This window comes from Varroa destructor, unplaced genomic scaffold (genome assembly GCF_002443255.2).
Source record: "Varroa destructor unplaced genomic scaffold, Vdes_3.0 BEIS01000005.1, whole genome shotgun sequence".
Lineage (NCBI taxonomy): Eukaryota > Metazoa > Arthropoda > Arachnida > Mesostigmata > Varroidae > Varroa > Varroa destructor.
The window spans coordinates 39,334,427-39,353,274 of record NW_019211458.1 but is presented as its reverse complement, the minus strand read 5'-3'; the positions used below and the strand labels follow the sequence as shown (position 1 = coordinate 39,353,274).

General features: G+C 40.0%; 2 protein-coding genes across 6 annotated transcripts in view; one reads left to right on the top strand and one right to left on the bottom strand.

Moving 5' to 3' along the window:
• Positions 1-13,550, top strand: part of LOC111250837 (uncharacterized) — a 182,166-nt gene extending 168,616 nt beyond the window's left edge. Inside the window, exons 3-4 of one of the 2 annotated variants that reach the window (XR_015328216.1) lie at positions 11,245-11,346; positions 12,183-13,550. The gene's annotated coding sequence lies outside the window, so the exon portion shown is untranslated. Of the gene's footprint in view, positions 1-11,240; positions 11,347-12,182 lie in introns of both variants that reach the window. The other variant, XR_015328214.1, reaches the window with a different exon arrangement.
• Positions 13,089-18,718, bottom strand: LOC111250832 (elongation factor 1-beta-like). Of its 4 annotated transcripts, none has more exons than XM_086989942.1 (5): positions 18,449-18,718; positions 16,173-16,625; positions 14,810-14,855; positions 14,323-14,539; positions 13,089-13,988 (listed from the first exon to the last, which is right to left on the bottom strand). In XM_086989942.1, exons 1-5 carry the CDS (start codon positions 18,569-18,571, stop codon positions 13,676-13,678), a joined length of 1,152 nt encoding a protein of 383 aa, XP_086846068.1. In that variant the 5' UTR covers positions 18,572-18,718; the 3' UTR covers positions 13,089-13,675. The 4 variants fall into 4 exon arrangements, with proteins under 4 accessions (XP_086846068.1, XP_022662397.2, XP_086846069.1 ...); XM_022806662.2 differs by lacking the exon at positions 18,449-18,718 and adding an exon at positions 17,870-18,337; XM_086989943.1 differs by lacking the exon at positions 18,449-18,718 and adding an exon at positions 17,894-18,333.
• Positions 18,719-18,848: the final 130 nt, after the last annotated feature.

The following is an 18,848-nucleotide window of genomic DNA, read 5'->3' as shown; positions in this document are numbered from 1 at the left end:
ACTTCGTTCTTTACGTTCGGTATCGCCGTTAGGCATGCGAGGAGGCGGTTGGCTCCCAGCGCGAAACGAAGTCCGGCCCTGCCCCAGTTCGAACCTACACCACAGTGTGTCCCTCAGGTTAGCAAGCAAATGCTTTGCCCATTAAGCTATGACGGGAGCCTCTCATTGGACCCTAAAAGCAGCTTGCTTTTCTATTTGCCGCCCCGCTTTATTGGTTAGCGTTTGAAAGGACTTCAACGCAACTGCTATATCAGCTTTCATAGGCTGGTTTGGCACCAGTCGGTAGCTTGAATCCGGGCATCCACGCGAATGTCTTTTCAGAAGAGAGCGTTGCTGGATGGGTCGAGAAAACTGCTAGCAACAATGCCGGAGGCGCCTATAGAGACTGTTCGGCTAGTAAGCCGAGCACGCGCGTATCTCATGACTTCCTAAAGTAGCGCCCAAAAGATCCTCGACATGGAAAATTTTGAAGCACCCTGAGCCGGGTGGGGTTCAGCTAGGGAAAAATGATACTCACATAGAGGAAACGTAATAACGTTTCCAAAATTTCAAACGAAATATTTGCCATACTTTTTGTGCCCTCGCTTACCTTACATTGTTTAGGATTGCTGGGGTCACCGTAATCAAGTGTTTTCACTGAGCTCCGTTTATCTGAACAACATTTACCTCGTCTGGGCAACGTGTGCGGTTTCTTTGCCATACTTCTCTTTCGTGACAGCCCCTAATTCTTGATTCTTTCGAAAGAACACCTTGATGTTCATTATCGCGTGTTACAATCATCCGCTTCCACACTTGTCTTACAAATACGTCTGTTTCTAAAAGAGTAACTGAAAACACCATCACGTGTTTTTATATAGATTTTATGCGTTTAATAATCTAGTCACTTGCTATTCGTTCTAGCTTCAGGTAAGGTATACGCCGTGGAGCTAAGCCTGTTATTTCTGCATTGGCTGATTCTGCTCTGGCTCAATAAAGCTAGTCGTGTACTATATTGTATATTATATAGGCTTGTGCCAGCGACTTTTGACCCTTTCAATCAGAGACTGATTTTCCCAAACTGTCGCAGCACTAGTAAAATATAGGTATCTATTTGGATAAATCTTATAGGAGATTGGGCTAGAAACAACCGGTACTTTTAGTAGATGCAATCAGCATGGTCAGAGGGAATATCTGAAGGAAAACTGAGCTCGGAATTGGGTTCGGCATCATTGAATCAGATAATTTGGCGGGTATCTCAGCAAGACGGACAGTTTTCATAACGGGATTTGAATTCGGATTACTCGGTAATGTCCTAGTGATACACATCCCTAGGGCTATCGCGCTTTGAGTGCAACACCAAAACAGATAGAAGCGACTGTAGATTATTGACTAGTGATAGCGGTCCTAAATTTTTGCGTTACACTCCTTTAAGGACAATCCGCTAGGTGCGACATCATTAAACGGGCCTAAAAATAAGCAGCTGTAATATAAACTGCAGATAATGATTAAAATACCCTCTATTTAAAAATACACCCACTAGTGTCTTGTTCGATTCAATTTTCCACTTACAGGCCTTATGTATAACAGGGAAGTCTGACTAAAAGAGGCTTGTCAAAATCGTCGTTGCCTAGTCAGTAAACAAAGCATGATTGATATGTTTAACACGTTTCTATAATTACTTTTGTATTGTTTGTTCATCTTCTGCACTTCGATAATCCTACTTTGAAATATAGGAGCAGCTTTGATTCAATCAAAGGGACACCAAATCGAACAGCTAACTTGATTTAGTGTCCATTTGACCGAATCACTTAGAAATACGTTATAAATTAGTGAACTTGAATCTCTTGATTATAAATTCGGCCCCAATGAAGGTAACACAATGTTCCCAATGGAAGCAATGTTCCCATTTTCAAAACTAAACATTGATTTCAGTTTGTTAAGCGTCTCGCTCACAGAAAACGTTAATGGCAAAAGTTGTGTCAGCTTCTATTCCCCATAAAGCCGCGTAGGTCCGACATAATGGGCAATTTTCGAAAATCTAACTGTTTTTAATGTAACAAGGGCAATTCGAATAGTATAGTGAATACGAGTGTTTCTGTCTAATGGTTATCATGTGTCGTAATCAGCTAACTCATCTTTGACCATCAGGTGTACCTCCATCAAAAAGTGTTAGCGGTGAAAAATTGAAGCAAATATTTTTTTTGTATTTAAAAAAAAAATATGCTATTTCAATCGATAACCGTCTGCCGTTTTTTTGGGAATGCTATAATTCCGTCACTGTGGGACTTTTATGCAAGAGGTTGTGTCGCCTTTGTGCGTTTTAGCGTTCTTCCATCGAAACTAGATTAAAGCTATTGAGGAAGTTCAGCAAAAACCGGAGGAACTAATAGTCTGATTGTGCAAAATTCGGTCTGTGCGGGGGAAACAATGGCTTACTATTGTCGTCTTGCTAGCTGTTGACAATAAAGGTTCGCGTCAATCGTTTGACCGGTCGGCAACGGCTCATCCTTCTACTCTCATCGAACACATAGCATGACCGCGTTTGGCGCCGGTCTGGGCATTGGGTCGACAGTTAGTGGGGCACGTTTTTTCTCATTTGCGTACGATTGTCGCATGTAATCAACTTTTTATATCTATGATCGAACGTTTTTGAAACATCATTCCATTTTTATGCGTAGCGAATTTCGCAGACGAAAATACGGCCGAGCAAATCATTTTGCGGGTGGCATGTAATAGTCGTGCCTCTACTGTAGCCAGTCTTTGTTAAATGGTTGAAAAGTGCCGCGGTGGTTTGCGTTTACTTCCTCAATAATATGATGGCTACTCATGCCCAGGTCCTGACCCACTTTGCCACTGATTTAATCTGCTTTTTCCATAATCGAGCACTACAACCAACGGTTTAAATTCTTTAAACGAAACTGACAGAACTATCTTTAAGTCATTTATTTCAACAACGCATCTTGATTACCAACAGCGCATAGTTACTATTTAACTATGAACCTTCATGCTTTCATCGCAAATAAGGCGAATTCTCGCAGAACTTTTATTGATTGTCGAGGCTATCTATCTGAAGTCTGAACGAAGGCATCATAGCACCTTTAGAACGTCTACTACTGTCAAATTAAAGCAACGCTGAAGCAGCTCATACTAGCTCAAATAGATGACTCTAAAATCACCTATTTAAAAAAAAAGAAAAGATGATTTATACATTGTCGATAAACCGATATATCAAAAAATCCCTGAGTGTATCGTATGCAGGAACCTTTTGGGTGTTCCGCTCTATTTCTAAGCACTTTTAGCGATTTAGCTGAGTAAAAAGCAATTCAGTTAGTGCTGTTCCTTGCAGATATTAGGTAAGTCATACTATATTGCTGATATATTCTTTGTACATAGGTTATTTATGTGTATGTTACAGACAAGTTAAAGCCTGTTCAAGCACCCAATCAGACGCCATTTTCATTGGAAAATAGCTCGTAGTATATGTTACATTTTATGCTATGATTTCAAGTTAACAATGCAATTGTGACCTTGGAACGAACTTTGAGATATAAGTACAAGTAAAGGGCTGGATCTTCAATCATGCAGATAAGGGGAAAAAAATTTAAATGGAACGGATTAAAATAATTATCCGGTTTCGGAAGGTTTATAAGATGCTTATAATAGCTTAATGCGAAAGCCGAATCGTATGTGAGAGTTCATGGATTCGTAAAGATCCTTGATCTATTATTAACAGACTACAGAAATAATACCAATTCCTTCACTTTTGGAAGCTGGAGCCACTGAACTCTGTCGGACACAGCTCCGGACAGCAAGCCCGGCAGCCGTTTTTCGCGAAATCATACAAAATTTGAATAAAACACCGCCATTGAGAAGCATTATCGGTCAAGACTCGATGCTATTTAGTGATTTATCGCTTGTGTTGTTTTATCCAGACCTCTATTGTAATTTAGTTCCGAAATTCGAAGCACCTTCGTTTAATGTCCGTTGTGCATGAAACAACGATCATACGCACCACCGCCTCTTTATTAATCATTATGTAAACGTTTGATAATAATGTAAGAAGTAGATGCGAGCTTTCAGCCTTACACCACTATAAAGCGATCAACAGACACACAGTAGTTAATAATGCATAATAAACTGATTCGTTTCTGCTATGTGTTAAGAAACAGAAAAAAAAAAAAAGGTAAAATAATGTTTTTATATTGAGTCGGTACAGGTAGGCAAATTAATCCTCATAACGGTAATTAGATAAGATCGTTTGATTAAATTCGTTTTACGCCACATTTGGCCAACTGTCAATATACAATCTATACGATTCTTTGAATGCATCGGACGCACTAGGACATATAATCTTTATTAGAAAACCTGGAAAAACATCAATTAAATTAAAATTACCAGGTCAAGGACATTGTGTAACTACACAGTAAGTAACGTTCGTGGTACAGAGAAGCCGTACTAGTAGCGATGACGTATCAGCGGACTATAAAAGGAAGGCTGTTTTCTGCATAGTCAACACAGGTAAACAGGTATGTTCTTAATGGCTACTAGAAAGATCCTAACTCTAACGCCTTACATGCGTATTAGATCGAGCTGCGTCAGCACATGTAAAATTCGAGTCCTCTATTTATTAAAAAAAAAAAAAAAAGATAAAAAAGAATCTAGTCGACACGGTGTAATTGCGTCCACAAACTTTTTATAGCCACGAACTAAGCCATAGTTGCTAATAGCTTTTAAATTTCGCCAACGTCAGCGTGGGTCGTATATAGAGAATATTATATTAGGTTACTCGGGCCTACATGACAAGTCGAGAAAGTTGGGTCACATTAAAATTATATAAAGTGGAATAATGACATCTTGGTAAATGTAAGGTGTTCGCTCGCTCCCTTACTCCAACGCTTCGGTGGGTTCACAACATCCGTACACTCGCGGTTTATCGACCTAATTTTATCGATTAGGTTAGGAAAATCGTCGGTAGAATACGCTCCAAAGCATGACTGAAGTACGGCAGCAACTAGCACGTTATCGCTGTACGTAACTCCGCAGTGTATTATAGACTGCGTATGCCAAACACCCATGAAACTTTTCAAGAGTTCGATATCTAGCAGTATTAGATGACACTGACTCGTGGTATCAAATGTTCTTTGTATCCATTTCAAGTAGGGGCATGAGCTTACGCCTGCGTTAGTCATCGCTGCCATCAGTATGGCTTTTCTTCCGTTAAATCCCATTTTTCCATCTGATTTTCTGGTCGGCGGCACAGGAAGCTGGTTTGGTTTATGGCGACGGCGTGTTTCAAACGGCTCTTTGCCTGCCGATAACACGGCTGTAGAATTGTCCCTATAGCATGAGGCACGTATATTCATTTACCTTGAATTCATTTTACGAAGAACGTATTATTGTCTTTTTTTTAATCTTTAGTGTCGTGTTTAAGACATGCCTTGAGGAATCCCATATCAAGCTGACAAGGAACGCATTGGCCGTTGTCCATATCGTTCAGAAACTCATTTGCCATACAAGGTCTTAAGAAACGGTCACCCCCCTGTAGCCTTCAACTTCCTAATTTCTGTTTGTAAAATAATTGCATGAGTGACACACGCTAGAGTATCCCTTGGCCGGCGTTTCTACCAACCCCCAACAAAGTTCATCAGCGCTTTTATTTTTAAGAACGAGAAATGTAATCATCAAACACTGAATTTCAGAATTAAGCGATATTTTTATTTATAATCTAATTACCCCATGATAACACCCAATAAGCTTCTACTCATAGGTAACTAAAGACTCGATGTTCTCACTTGTTGGTTTTAAGGTCTAATGATGGAAATTTCAACAGTTCCGGACAGCCCGATTGAATAAAGAATTATTTCATTCTTTAATATCTTAGACAAGCAATCCCAATGAGTCACACCCTTTGAATTTAGAATCACGTTCCAGCTTTTAGACGGTATTAACAAGCCTACCGGACACGAAGTAGCGCACGTAAGAGCCCATAAACTGCAGAAATTAAAGGCGAAACCAAGTGGTCAGATATTCGGTCAGAGATTCAACCCATACGTCCCGGTATAGATAGCACTTTTTACGTAGGTTTTTACGCATGAGCGTCCGCACGGCATCAAATTTGATTATTATTATTTCATTTCTCATCATCAGGTTGTACGGCCTCATTCGCCAAATACCGTCCCGCTTTTCTATCTTGAAAAGCGCACCACCTTGTGTAGCCCATTGGGCATGTCAACGGATATTAAGCAAGGAAGCTTCCTAAAAACTGTTCACTCGAATTCAGCGTTGGAGGATAGCAGCCCTGCCTTCGCTGCAATTGCTTTCTACAGAAGCTCTATGTGAGGCTTCCAGAAATAAGATATCATACCGAGAGACTGAGAGTCTTTGAAACAATGACTTCTCTCTGTTTATAATCGTATTTCACTATAATACATTGCCCTTCTCACAAAATCGAAACGAAGATTGATTAAAGTTAACGAGATTAATGTACAAACTACTCAATAATTGAGATCGTGCTTTTTCAAATCAACGTCAAATAGATAACAAGGAAAATTGAATGAACAAAAGTACTTGAGCAAGCAATATTTCTCCAAATGAAGTCCGATTTCGACTTCCTGACAGTTATCAACTTCCAGTTCCCTTACAAAAAACTCTGTTCACACCGACCAAGCGTCCTCTCATATCTAAACACAAACGTATCCTCGGATTCATTCATGTAGACCTGGTAAATTTTTTTCCACCTTCATCACGCACAATTGTACGCACCCTGTCCTAGATGCCAAAAAACTTGTGAAAACCACAAGCCAATGTTTTTGGTCGTATTGATTATTGCTATTCGCTGTGACATTTAAGTTTTAGCATAGACCTTAAGTTAACAGCCTTGAATGAGTGGTAAAATAAACATTTACGCCTCAACAGCATAAGCAAACCTTGGTGTATCTGCTGTTTACCAATGCGATTCTAACCGGTCTTATTGGCATTCACAGATATAAAATAGCACATGTAGAAACATATAGCGTATTTGCAGGAGCTGATTGGATGAACTTAGTAATGATAATAAGCTGAAATCAATCTCTTCGTAAAGCCCTTATTTTCTAAAGCTTTAAACCTACAATTAAAGAGATAGCAACCAGAATACCTGTTACACCAGAGATAACTTATCTTATGCGTAATTCATACTAGTGTTGTCACAGAATAAAAGTAACAAGCTAAAATGTTACATAAAAATGACTGAAGCACGATATAAAGCGAGTAATACCTTTTTTTTTTGTAATAAGATACTAAGTTGGAATAGAAACTCAAAATACTTCGACGAAAATTAGAAAAGTCGACTTTTTTACCTGAAAAAATACTGCTAAAGTTCTCTTTTGGTGTTCTTAATTAATCTTCGGATGGGATAATAGGACTCATTTTTAGAGTGAATTTAGAAAAAATTCAAATAATATATCTACTGCAGTAGCGTTAAGATAGATTTAGACCTTTTGGTGGCCATATAACTTGATTTTTTGCTTGGCAATAAAATAAAAGTCGATCGTCACAGGCCATTGTAATCTGCCGTCGTCGACACCTTTCGCGATTCATGTATACGCTTAAAGACTACCACCATCCGGTAAGCTTACTTGCGCGTTACGGAAAAACACAATAGAAACTCGATTTCTGCAGAATCTATAACAACAGTCGTGTGACCGCAGTGGCCATCACTAGCAAAGAATGTATCATTCATTTATAAATATATATAATATTTTTGATACTAAACCATGTCCGTGATACGTACGTATAATTATGAATTACAGTAGACGCAGGCAAACTCTTTAAAGGTTTCAAGCGGATTAGGTTCTACACCTCATTTGATATATAAAATCAAATATTCATCGAATTAAAACAAATGCTTCCCTATGATTGTGAGTCTGAATTTGTTTGGTAGTCAAGACAAACGCAGATGGATGTTAAGACACACTTTTTTTCTAACTTAATAAATATTCAACTGCGTATCTGAGTTAGGTAGGCTACGTCATAAATGAATCAAGTTAGTGTAACTGCTGCGAAATAAAAGCTTATACTGTTTCTTTGTTTTATTGCACCTGTGGTGTAGTATACTGGGACTAACGTTCAAGTTTAGGCAGGCATCCTTTTGTGGCAGGAATGCGTTTATTCCATATTTTCGATACCGGAAGAAAACTAGTTCATTATAGAACAAAACAACAACAGACTCATAATGGCAAAAAAACAACGCGTATTTTTTGCAATTTGGGCCAAGATTAGTTATTACACAATGTGTTTTCATGTGGTTCTTGAAAAATTCGATTCCCAAGAAACAGACTGGATGATTCTCAATAAACCTGTTTTTGTTTATTTAAAGGGCTCAGAAATAATCAAAATGGCCCAAAAAGCTATTTTTTAATACACTAAAATATTGTATATAGAAATTAGCGATAGCTTTGAAAAGCGTAACACCAATTAAGTCGTTCAGATAACGATTTGTCTTCTTAACACTCTTTGCGCTCTTTTACAACGTTTGTACTTATTGGTCGTTGTTAGTTTTAGCACTTTTAGCCAAGTTATCAGTCCGAAATTTAATTCCGCTGGAGGTCTCTGTATGTAGCGTGTTCGAGCGTTACTTCAGTAAGTTTGCATCTAGCAATATTGCACGCTTCCTAGAAAGAAGTTACTTGCGGACTAAAGAAGGAAAATGACTAGTGAGTGGTTTACGTGGAGACACAATCGCGGTAAATAATGCTTATATGGGTTAAACATGGCCGTCAGGAACGACACTTCTAGCACACGAAAAAATATCATTGCAGCATCTGTTCAGATAAACTATTTATGAAAAAAAAAAAAGTCGAATTTAGATAACCCTATGTGTTGTAGGAAAATTGAAACTTATTATACCTTATTTACCGCTATATCCAGTTAACTTTGATGCTAGCTCACTTAAGAATAAAGAAAGTATTGAACTGAACTGTTTCAATGTCAAAACGCTGAGAACGAACTCACAGTAGATGCTAGTATAAACTGATTTTTCATAGATTTTCAGTTTGTTTGATTGAAAGATGGGTAACACGGCTTTTGGCCCTCGATCAAGACGTTTAAACGGAAAAGCGTGACATTGCCGTCACCAGACAGGAAACTCGGGACGTGGAGAATATTATACATTATTAATATAAAAACAACTGTTCAATGCCAGGTAAAAGTGCTCGAATCTACAGAAGGTACCTTTGCATAGACCTAGGGCGATGTTGAAAGGAGTGGCTGTCTGCTCAAATGCCCTCTACTCGGACTTTAAGTCATGCCTAAACCTTCCTATCTATGGCTGGTCGTTGAATGATATAAACGGGCCAATAGAGAGCCACCAGCTGCTCATTAACGAAACCAAAGTACGATCCTTGCTTAAAAGCTACTATCTATACTTTTACCAATCGTCTTCAAAAGTATTCACGTATTTTTTGTGATTTACATGAGGTGCGTAGGATGTGCCCTTGACTAAGCTTCAAGCAAAGACCCCTGCTTTCTTCTATCCAAGGCCTTTGCAGTCTAAGCTATTGCCTTAAACAAAAAATAAGTCTTCATATTAAGTGGGGTGAATCAGCTGGTGGGGGGAGACAGTTTTTCGGTCTCCGAACTCTGAATACTTTACTAAAACTGGCTCGACTGTTCGGGCTGTAATTTTTTCCGTAGAAAGATCGGGACCGCTAATTCAAGCTCTTTCATGCGCCCTTCGAAACATGCGGCAGTTCTTCATGGCTGAGTTCGTTATTTGAAAACGGTGGGAGAGAGAGTATGCTCGATTGGAGACGTAATTGATTCAATCCGTTACGCGACCAGAATCATTAACTGTTGTAAATGAAAAATGTTCTGCTTTTTTCAAAATTGAGCTCCCAGAATTAGACCTTTGTTCGATTTATTTTATTTGATGATTTCGTACGCCAAGGTCGGTAAGTAATACGCAGATGATGAGAAAGTAAAATAATCTACTTTTACAAATTGTTTTGCTGTACGAAGTGTTTGTTCTTTCAACGTACTTTCTGCAAGTGGGCCGTCTCAACTTAAGATGACATATAACTCATTCTAACATCTCTGTGAATTTGTCGTTGTCGATAATTGCACCTGGCAACACATCTTTGTTAATGACAAGTCGCATCGATTACTGAAGTATCTAAGCATTGTCTCTAGATGGAGTAACTCCTTGAAAGGTTCTGTTTATGCCCAAAGTTGAAAAGGAGCGGGGTTGACAAATCTGGCCCGACAATTCCTTTTGCGAACAGTTCAACGATTCAACAACACAGAACCGGGTCCAATTTGCGCGAACCTTATAGCACGAAATCTACCACTAGCAGCTACTAACTTTACAGCTAATTTAAAAGAATTACCCAGCGGCGAGGGGCTGATACGGACACATCATGTCGGCTTCTTTATGTAACCTCAGAATATTTAAATACATTGGCGCGCCTTCCGCTGGTAACGTTTCTCAGGCTTGCGACATCCTCATGGTGGTTGCAAATGCCCTGCTAAACACCACCTATATGAAGTGGTACTATTTCGACGTCGAAATCTTCAAGTAAAGGACAAAAAATGAAGTTGTTATATATATATATATAAACGACAATGAAAACAGAAAAACAGTATCAGATCTTATGAGAATGACTTCGTAAAAACCTATATTTATGTTTGCAAAAAATATGTAGGTAGAAGTTACATTCGAAATTAACTTGTAGCAAAAAAAATTAATGGGATATATTCAAACTTGAAGTGACAATGTTGTTCCAACATGTTTTTCACAAACTTTAACTATAACTAGAAAAACAGTATGCATTTTTTTCATTTAGTAATTCACTGTTCATGTTTATTGCTACATCACCGTATACTTACGACACCACTTCAGAAGATAATTGATGAATATAATCTATTGGCCATCGGCCAAAATCATTAGACAAAAGGTCTTCGTGGAAACGGGGATTAGACATGCCAAAACTCGGTCTCTCGACCTCAACGGTTCAGTTAACCGGCCCTAAGAGTGAGATGTGAATAGGCTGTGACGGAAAGGAATTGCGCTCGTAAATCTTACCTCTGAACACCGGAGCTTCAAGCACGCTCCAAAAATCGCCTTATCTCTGATTCTGAATGCATTTAAATGCAGTCAACTATTCTATGAAATATTACAAGACTATATGTTTACATAATCACTCAACGCTAGAAGGTATGGAAATGCTCGATTATTATAATGTAGATACTACTAAATATGTGTTCTGATTTGTGGCCCGTCCTAGCCAGTTTACAGGAAAATCAATGTTTCTATTACTATGAGCGGAACTTCACCCTTTATCGAACAACTCGAGATAACCACGACATATGGAAAGCCTATGTAGAAATTTGGTAAGAATCTTAGGACGGACATAGGAAAACTATTTACCACTTTTCAATATTGTTTAGTAAACTCTTTCTTAGCATAATACTTCCAATGTCAAAGGCATTAAAATTAAGTAAGAAAAAGACGAAGTACAGCCACGTACGTAGATGACAGGTTTAGAATGGTCTTACATACTAAAATGACTACAATAACAAACGATTAAAAAAATTCAAATATTATTTCATTCATAATAAATCCCCATTAATTTGCAGTACGTATAAGCATTTTATTTAATATTTGCAAATCAAATTGGTTCTAAGCGTATCGCATCAGAAGTTTATCCTTTCATTGAACTGGAAAAACTGTATCTGATAACATACTTGCATTTCACGCGCCCTACAAACTGATAATTGCGCTAACTGTAAATAATAATAACGTTACGACAATGACGAGGATGACGCTTCTGATGACAATTATATTTAATGTTCGCGCACCATCATCTTGAAAACTTGGGTTCTGCTGCTCAGGATTTGAGAGATGCACCATTCCTATTTTTACTAGCTCCGTCCCTTTTAGCAGGTTTGATTTGCAAAGCAAAGCAAAGATATTAGAAAGACATTTACCTTCGTAACGAAATAAAACCTGTGGATCGTTTGGAACAGTTGGTCTTGCCTGACCAATTAATACTGCCGTTAATTAATAGCTTTTAGTTTAAAGTTGTAATAACGTCTTGATTTGATAAAATGCTTTCGAAAAATGCGCGTGGCCTATAGATATTTCTCGATTGATTCCGGAGCTAAATTCACTTTAGCTCAGACCAATCTGTCGCCACAGAGTCTTCTCAAACAAATTATGTTTACAGCTGAGTCACACATCAGGCGTGGAAGAAACCGACCGATCGACTAGGACTCAATCGTCATGTCTTCGACAGCAACGTACCAGTATGATGCCATCATACCTCTTTCGTGAAGGCGAAGCCACTACCAAAGACGAATAGTCAAGACCGTGTTGGGCAGGCTACCATTAAAATCTTTATTATAATTCGAAATTGTGCTTCGCTTAAAAGTGGAACATTTGAGCAGCTTAACAGGAGTGTTAATATCCTATTATTCGCAATTACTAAATAAAGCTTAGTTATCGACAACGAAAGAAAATCACCTGCGGGCTGTTTCGACTCTGCAAAAATCATCTTCAGATGAATCGTATGTATCCTAGTCAAGTCCGTAAACAAAATACGTGTATATCCACATTTTTCTGACGGATATACCTATTTGGTACTTTGCTTTTTTTAGATTGGCCATTATTTTGTTGTAATCTTGTTCGGTTACGTCGGAGAGCACGTGACGAAAATGGCAATGTCCATATTATACAATACCAATAGATACTACTCCGTGCTTTACATCAATGTCGCTCTCACTGGAAAAACGATTTGAATATTCAAGGCGTGTAATTATTCTCGACTATATTGTCTACCAGATTACTGTAGAAAAATCGAATCATCGAAGTTGATGATCGGAAACGTGCAATAGTAACAACCGGACCACTAAAAAAAAGTGCTAAAAAACATTTTCGGTGATTGATTTTGATGTTTTTTTGGAAATAAATAAAGTTAGAAAGGTCATGACCCTTAAAAACGCAGATTGCAATAAGCTAGTCGTTTACCTTGTCATGTCAAATGTCGAAGATCGCTAAATATTGCCAATTAGTTACTCAAGGAACGTTTTTTTTTTACCAATCAATGGTTTTGTTCAACAAGGATAATAAAGCGTTTCTGACAAAAAGCTTTTTTTATTCATAGCATTCAAGTGATTATCGTTTGAAGTAATATTTCTTCAATCGCCAAACCGCTGGTTCACACTAGATATCTAACTAAAACGTAAAATCAGCGATGTACATAAAAGGGGTCCTTATTTTAAAAAGTTTTAATTTTTTTCGTCGCATTCTTTTTAGCAAAAATTTCTTCGTTTGCTGGATCATCATGAAGAGCAGTTTTATTTTGAATTAGCTGGTCATACATCTCCTTCTGAGCTTCGCGCTTGAGTCAGTTGCTCGCTCTACATTTTTAAACGAGTTATTATTATAATGAGAGAACATCAGAGGATGCCAGGAGTGCTTGTAACCATAATAGACAAAGCTAGACTTATCCAACTGTGTCTGACCATCTTGACGCACCTGACGAAATGCGTCAAGAAACATTCGTAGTGCTTACGTCTTTTGTATTTTGTTTTTTTCTTGATTTTTTTTTGATTGCTAAAGTTGCATTTATGTGGTCAGTTAAGTGGTGGATGTCGAATTTGTCCTATTAACGGTTATATACGGTTGCTTGCCGTAGACAGACAATTTGGCCTTTTCTTCTTAAATCTTGTTGAAGGCGGCGATGTCGACGGATTGAATGTAGTCCTCGAATTCGGTCAGCTTTTCTGTTAGTTCGTCGATAGAAACTTTGTCGTCCTCCACGACGCAGACGACCTGTAGTTTGTTAATGCCATAACCGACCGGCACAAGTTTCGACGTTCCCCACACAAGTCCATCCATCGCGACTGATCGGACAGAGCTCTCTAGTGCCTTCATGTCAGTCTCGTCATCCCACGGCTTGACGTCTAAAACGATTGATGACTTAGCGATAATAGCAGGCTTCTTGGCTTTCTTCTCGGCGTACGCTTTCAGCCTGCGAAAAAACATTTAGACGTGTTTATATTGTAGAAAAAAATCACCGTATTCTATCTCAGACTTGTACTAGGTTAATTTTTCTTACAGTGACCTTTTTACGACACTGCATGTACAGAGAGGTATGCTGGTACTGCATGTTTATTGGTAGCGAAGGTTCTCTTTAATAAAGTATACAAATTACGGGTATAGGATTGCCATTGTTGTTCAGCGTTAAGTTCATTCGAGATTCTCAGTTATGAAAGTCTGCAGTTACATACCATAGAGCACAGAGGTTCACCCCGTATAACTCAGTGAGAGAAGAGATAACGCTATGTTAATGCGCTTCTACTGACCTTTCCTGGCGGACCGCATCGGCTTCTTCATCATCGTCGGATACAAAAAGATCAATGTCATCGTCATCTTCTTTTACGGGTGCCTTTGGTATCTCTTTGGCGGGTACGGTGGCGAGCTTTGCGTCAGCTCTCTGCGCGGTCCCACATGAACACGCCTCTTCGAGAGTAGACATTCTTAGTTCAACTTTCTTCAATGCATCGACAAGGTAGTCCACAGCTGAAAACAGGTAAAAACAACAGTTCCACGTAAGCGTCAAACGATATGATTTCTGTCATTTTCTTTTATTTTCGCTCTCCTAGCGATCTAGTTTATCCGAAAAAAAAAACACTGAAGTGGAGGCAAATGTCAAATCGTGTGCACTGCACTGCTTAGTCTATAAGTAGCTATCTCCTTACGAAACATGTCCGTTAAACATTCAACCGGTATCGAACCCCATTTTAATCGAATTCTTTTTACATAGTTTAGCATAAAAAAGTGGAAACTTACTCTTCCTAAGCTCCTCTACTTGCTGCGTCGTGGCCATATCGCCGCCCTGAAATCGTCGTATTGACAGAAGTTAACAAAATAGCACTGATATTCGAAATGGTGTCTTAAACATAATTCAAAGCAACAAAAAAAAATCAAAAGTTAACCAAATAAACGAAATAGTATTTTCAAGCTAAATAGAACGTCGAAAAATTGAGCCAAATAAAATTAATTTTCAATTATTATGCAACTGCGTGTCGCCATTGCCACGATTTCGATATAACGTAAGCATCTAAATCAGCGTAAAATCTAAATTCATGCGATTACTAACTCAACTGGGTACACAAGCAACGCAAGCGCTTGACAGAAACACAAATCCGATACGGCCAATAACTGCTTCCAATCGAACCAACCGGCTAACTGGAATACCTGAGATATCACTAAACTGAACGGAGTGAAAATGCATAGAAACAATCCCGCTTTCGAGCATTCCCGGTTTGACCGCTAAATGACAGCGAAAGAAATGAAAGTACGTCCCTGACTATCGAGACAGTGCCTTGTACTTGAGTTCTAATCAGCTGTACCGGCCCGCAGAAAGAAAAGCTAAAAGGAACTCAATAAGTTTAACGAAACGATGCAAATAACAACGCGCAACAAAAAAAGTGCGATCTGATTACATTGAACTCAGTTGTTCAACGATAATGGCTGAACCAGAACCGAACCAAAATATAGACGAATACGTCTACTGTTAACGAAGTCAACCGATTGATGCAGGACTGTGGGCAAGAGAACTCAAATAACCGATAACATTTAACACCGCCCAGAGCAGTTTGGTCTCAGCGTTGAAACTGCCAAACCCCCATCCGCGAGAGAGGACGCCGTCTGGCGGCGTTTTCAGCTGAAACTGTAACCGGCGCTGGACGTGCGTGTGTCTACTTGTTCCACCTTCTCCTACCCCTTGGGCCCGAGGCGGCAAACTGACGTTCGAGGCCACGGACATGCTTCCCGGTGACACCGATTGACAACATGAACTCGGGCGCGCCGATTTCGAACGTTTTCGTCGGCTGCGGTTTCGATGTCGGCGCTTCTTTTTAGCATTAGTCGGCAGCGGCTGTGGGGTTGCGACGGCTGGGCACGAATTGGCGTGACGGACCACCGAACCAGCGCGGGGTGGTTGAGTGCAGCCGGCGCAAGGCTGCACAGCCGCCTTCGAGTTGCTATTGTTGTTAGATACATGGGTTGAAGGTGCCTGAGCAGCACGGCAGGAGCTAACCGCCTGGACACCACAAGCTGATGACTGTCTACTAATAGAAGTAGTGGTGGCAGTAGTAGTGGAAGGGGCGGAAAGGTTGACGGTAAAGGAGCTGGCAGATTCGTTACTCACTGCGAGCGATTCTCTTATCTGCTGTCGGGCGCCGGCAATCTGAGCGGAGAGAGGTGTCGAACCCTTTGGGACTATTGGTGCTGCTGCTGCTGTTGTTGTTGTTGTTGTTGTTGTTGTTGTTGTTGTTCCTGTTGCTGCTGCTGCTGTTGTTGTTGTTGTTGTTGTTGCTGCTGCTGCTGCTGCTGCTGTTGTTGTTGTTGTTGTTGTTGTTGTTATTGCTATTGCTGCTGCTACGGCTGCTGTTGTTGCTGCTGCTGCTGCTGTTGCTGCTGCTGCTGCTGCTGCTGTTGTTGTTGTTGTTGCTGCTGCTGCTGCTGCTACCGCTGTTGCTGGTGGTGCTGCTGACGACGGTGGATTCGGTAGCGTTGCCGTTTTGTTACTTGTGCTCGATGCAGTCAGGGGCGCGGAGAAGGATGGGGATGGAGCAGACGAAGTACGTGGCACCGCAGTATCCTGCCAAAAATACAACAGTACACAAAAACACCAAACAAAACTCACTCGCACTGTTTCCCCTCGCCAATTGTATTCACATCACTCGACAACAACAATAACGACAACAAGTACACGGTAACACAGCATCAACGGAGACGATTCACGAGCAGCGACAACAACAACAACAACAAACAGCGACATGTAGCAACAAGCCTGCACACAAATTCTACAGGATTTATACGTTCGCACAGAAAGTAATCACCCACGGTAACAATAATAAGAACTTTTCAGAGCCCCACTGAGTACATGCTTGTAGGACAGACAAACAAAGCTGACATGACGCCGTTTGCTCAACTTTAATTTTTACAGAACCGCCTTATTAAAGCTTGTTTTTACGAAATCTCGCAAAGTCGCGCAATAGTAATTGAACAAAACTCCATCCTCAATAATAGCGAGGTTGGCTAAGTAAACTCTGAAACTAAATACTGTTTGGCGAAATAAAAAAGCACGTCCTAATAGTAACAATATAGTGGACTAACTTTAATCATAATCCAAGCATCGTAGGTCTACTATCTCTCTCGCGAAGTGTAAATGTGTGTTATCGCATAGAGATATATCGCTGATGACAAAAACGCGTGGCTTGAGAGGACAACCCTAGTTAAAAAACGAAAAGATTGATATGCTAGGCCCAACAGTGATTCCACTATCTATTTTATTTATTATAACTGAATAGGCGAGATATATATCAGAACAAGATATAGGTCATATATTTGCTAAAACTTATAATAATTAGCTATGATATAGCTATTGCCGAGCCATGATACAAACTTATAAGTTTATATCATAGCTCCACAATAACATAGCGGTTCGTAAGTTAATAACGTCCCCAGACCCCACAAAATTTTATTACGATCCAGAACTTCATCATTAAATATTTTCCAGCGACAACATATTACGACCAGAGTTACGTGTCAATTCGATCAATACACTGCTAATTTGTCAATTAAGCTTAAAATTTAAGGCAATGACACGTTTTTATTAAAAACGTCATTTTCGTTCCAACACTTAACCATACAACAACCATAGAACAAATAAAATATGGTGATAATTCATAAGCCCGAGATGCTGACACACGCACCCACACACATACATACAAACACCGTTATACAAAAAAAAGCTCATAAAGTTTACCACTATTTCCAGTATTAAAATCAGTTTTAAAATGTTAACGCCGCTCACTGCTTCTAGTCGCTTAAATTTTTTACCTTGGACCGAGAGTTAAGGTCTACCTGTAAAAACGTCATGGCTACCTCCACGTCCGCCGTTGTGCTAGCACGTGTTCACCGGCGGCAGGACACCAGTTCTCCACAAACAGCCGCAATGGCAGCGTTAACAGCAGCAGCCATAGAGCCGCAGTAACAACACAAGGACACAAAGAGCCTTTTTCGTTAACACAAAGCAGGCTATCACCACCCCTTGCTGTTGAATCGAACAGTGGCTGAAATCGTAATCACCAGCTGGCCGAGCAGGACTGTCAGCTAATTCGCTAACACATTGCCGGCGACTGGAGTTTCACGTAGCTAAACCCAATCTCTGAGTATGAATGGGCTTAGGGTGAGATACGGGGAGGTATGATGACTCAACTGTTTCCCCACACACTGCGAATAGGGAGGGGATCCCATCCATTGAAAGGAGTCCGGCGATACACAATACGTATCATATGAGTCACATAATACGCTAGCGATCACACGTTATTAAGGCCAATTCATTTTTTCACGATGCTTAAACTATCTACACTGCCACTATTTCCCATAGACATTCGGCAGACTGTCGAGCTCACTCACCTCGATATCGATCCCATAGAGCTTCTTCTGTAGCCAGAGGTAGTAGCGGGTTTCGGCCTCGACATATTTGTACTTTTCGAGCCAGATGGTGCCGCAGTCTTCGAGCATTTTTCCGGCGCCCATTGTAAATGTCGATTTTCGCTCAGAAGCACAGCCACGAAAAAGACAGGCAGATAAAAGTGGGAAAGTTGACTAAGAATGTCCTCGAAAATCGGTCCGTGTAGGGACGGGTGACGACGGGTTTCCGAGTGCACAGCACTGCTATAACACGCACCCTGCTAGCAATGGGATAACATCGTAGAGAAAGAGAGGACGTTAGTAGGCGAAATTAAGTACGCAGACAGTTTACCGAAATCAGCACTAGATGGCGCGACAGTAGCGTGTTTTCAGCATAACGACA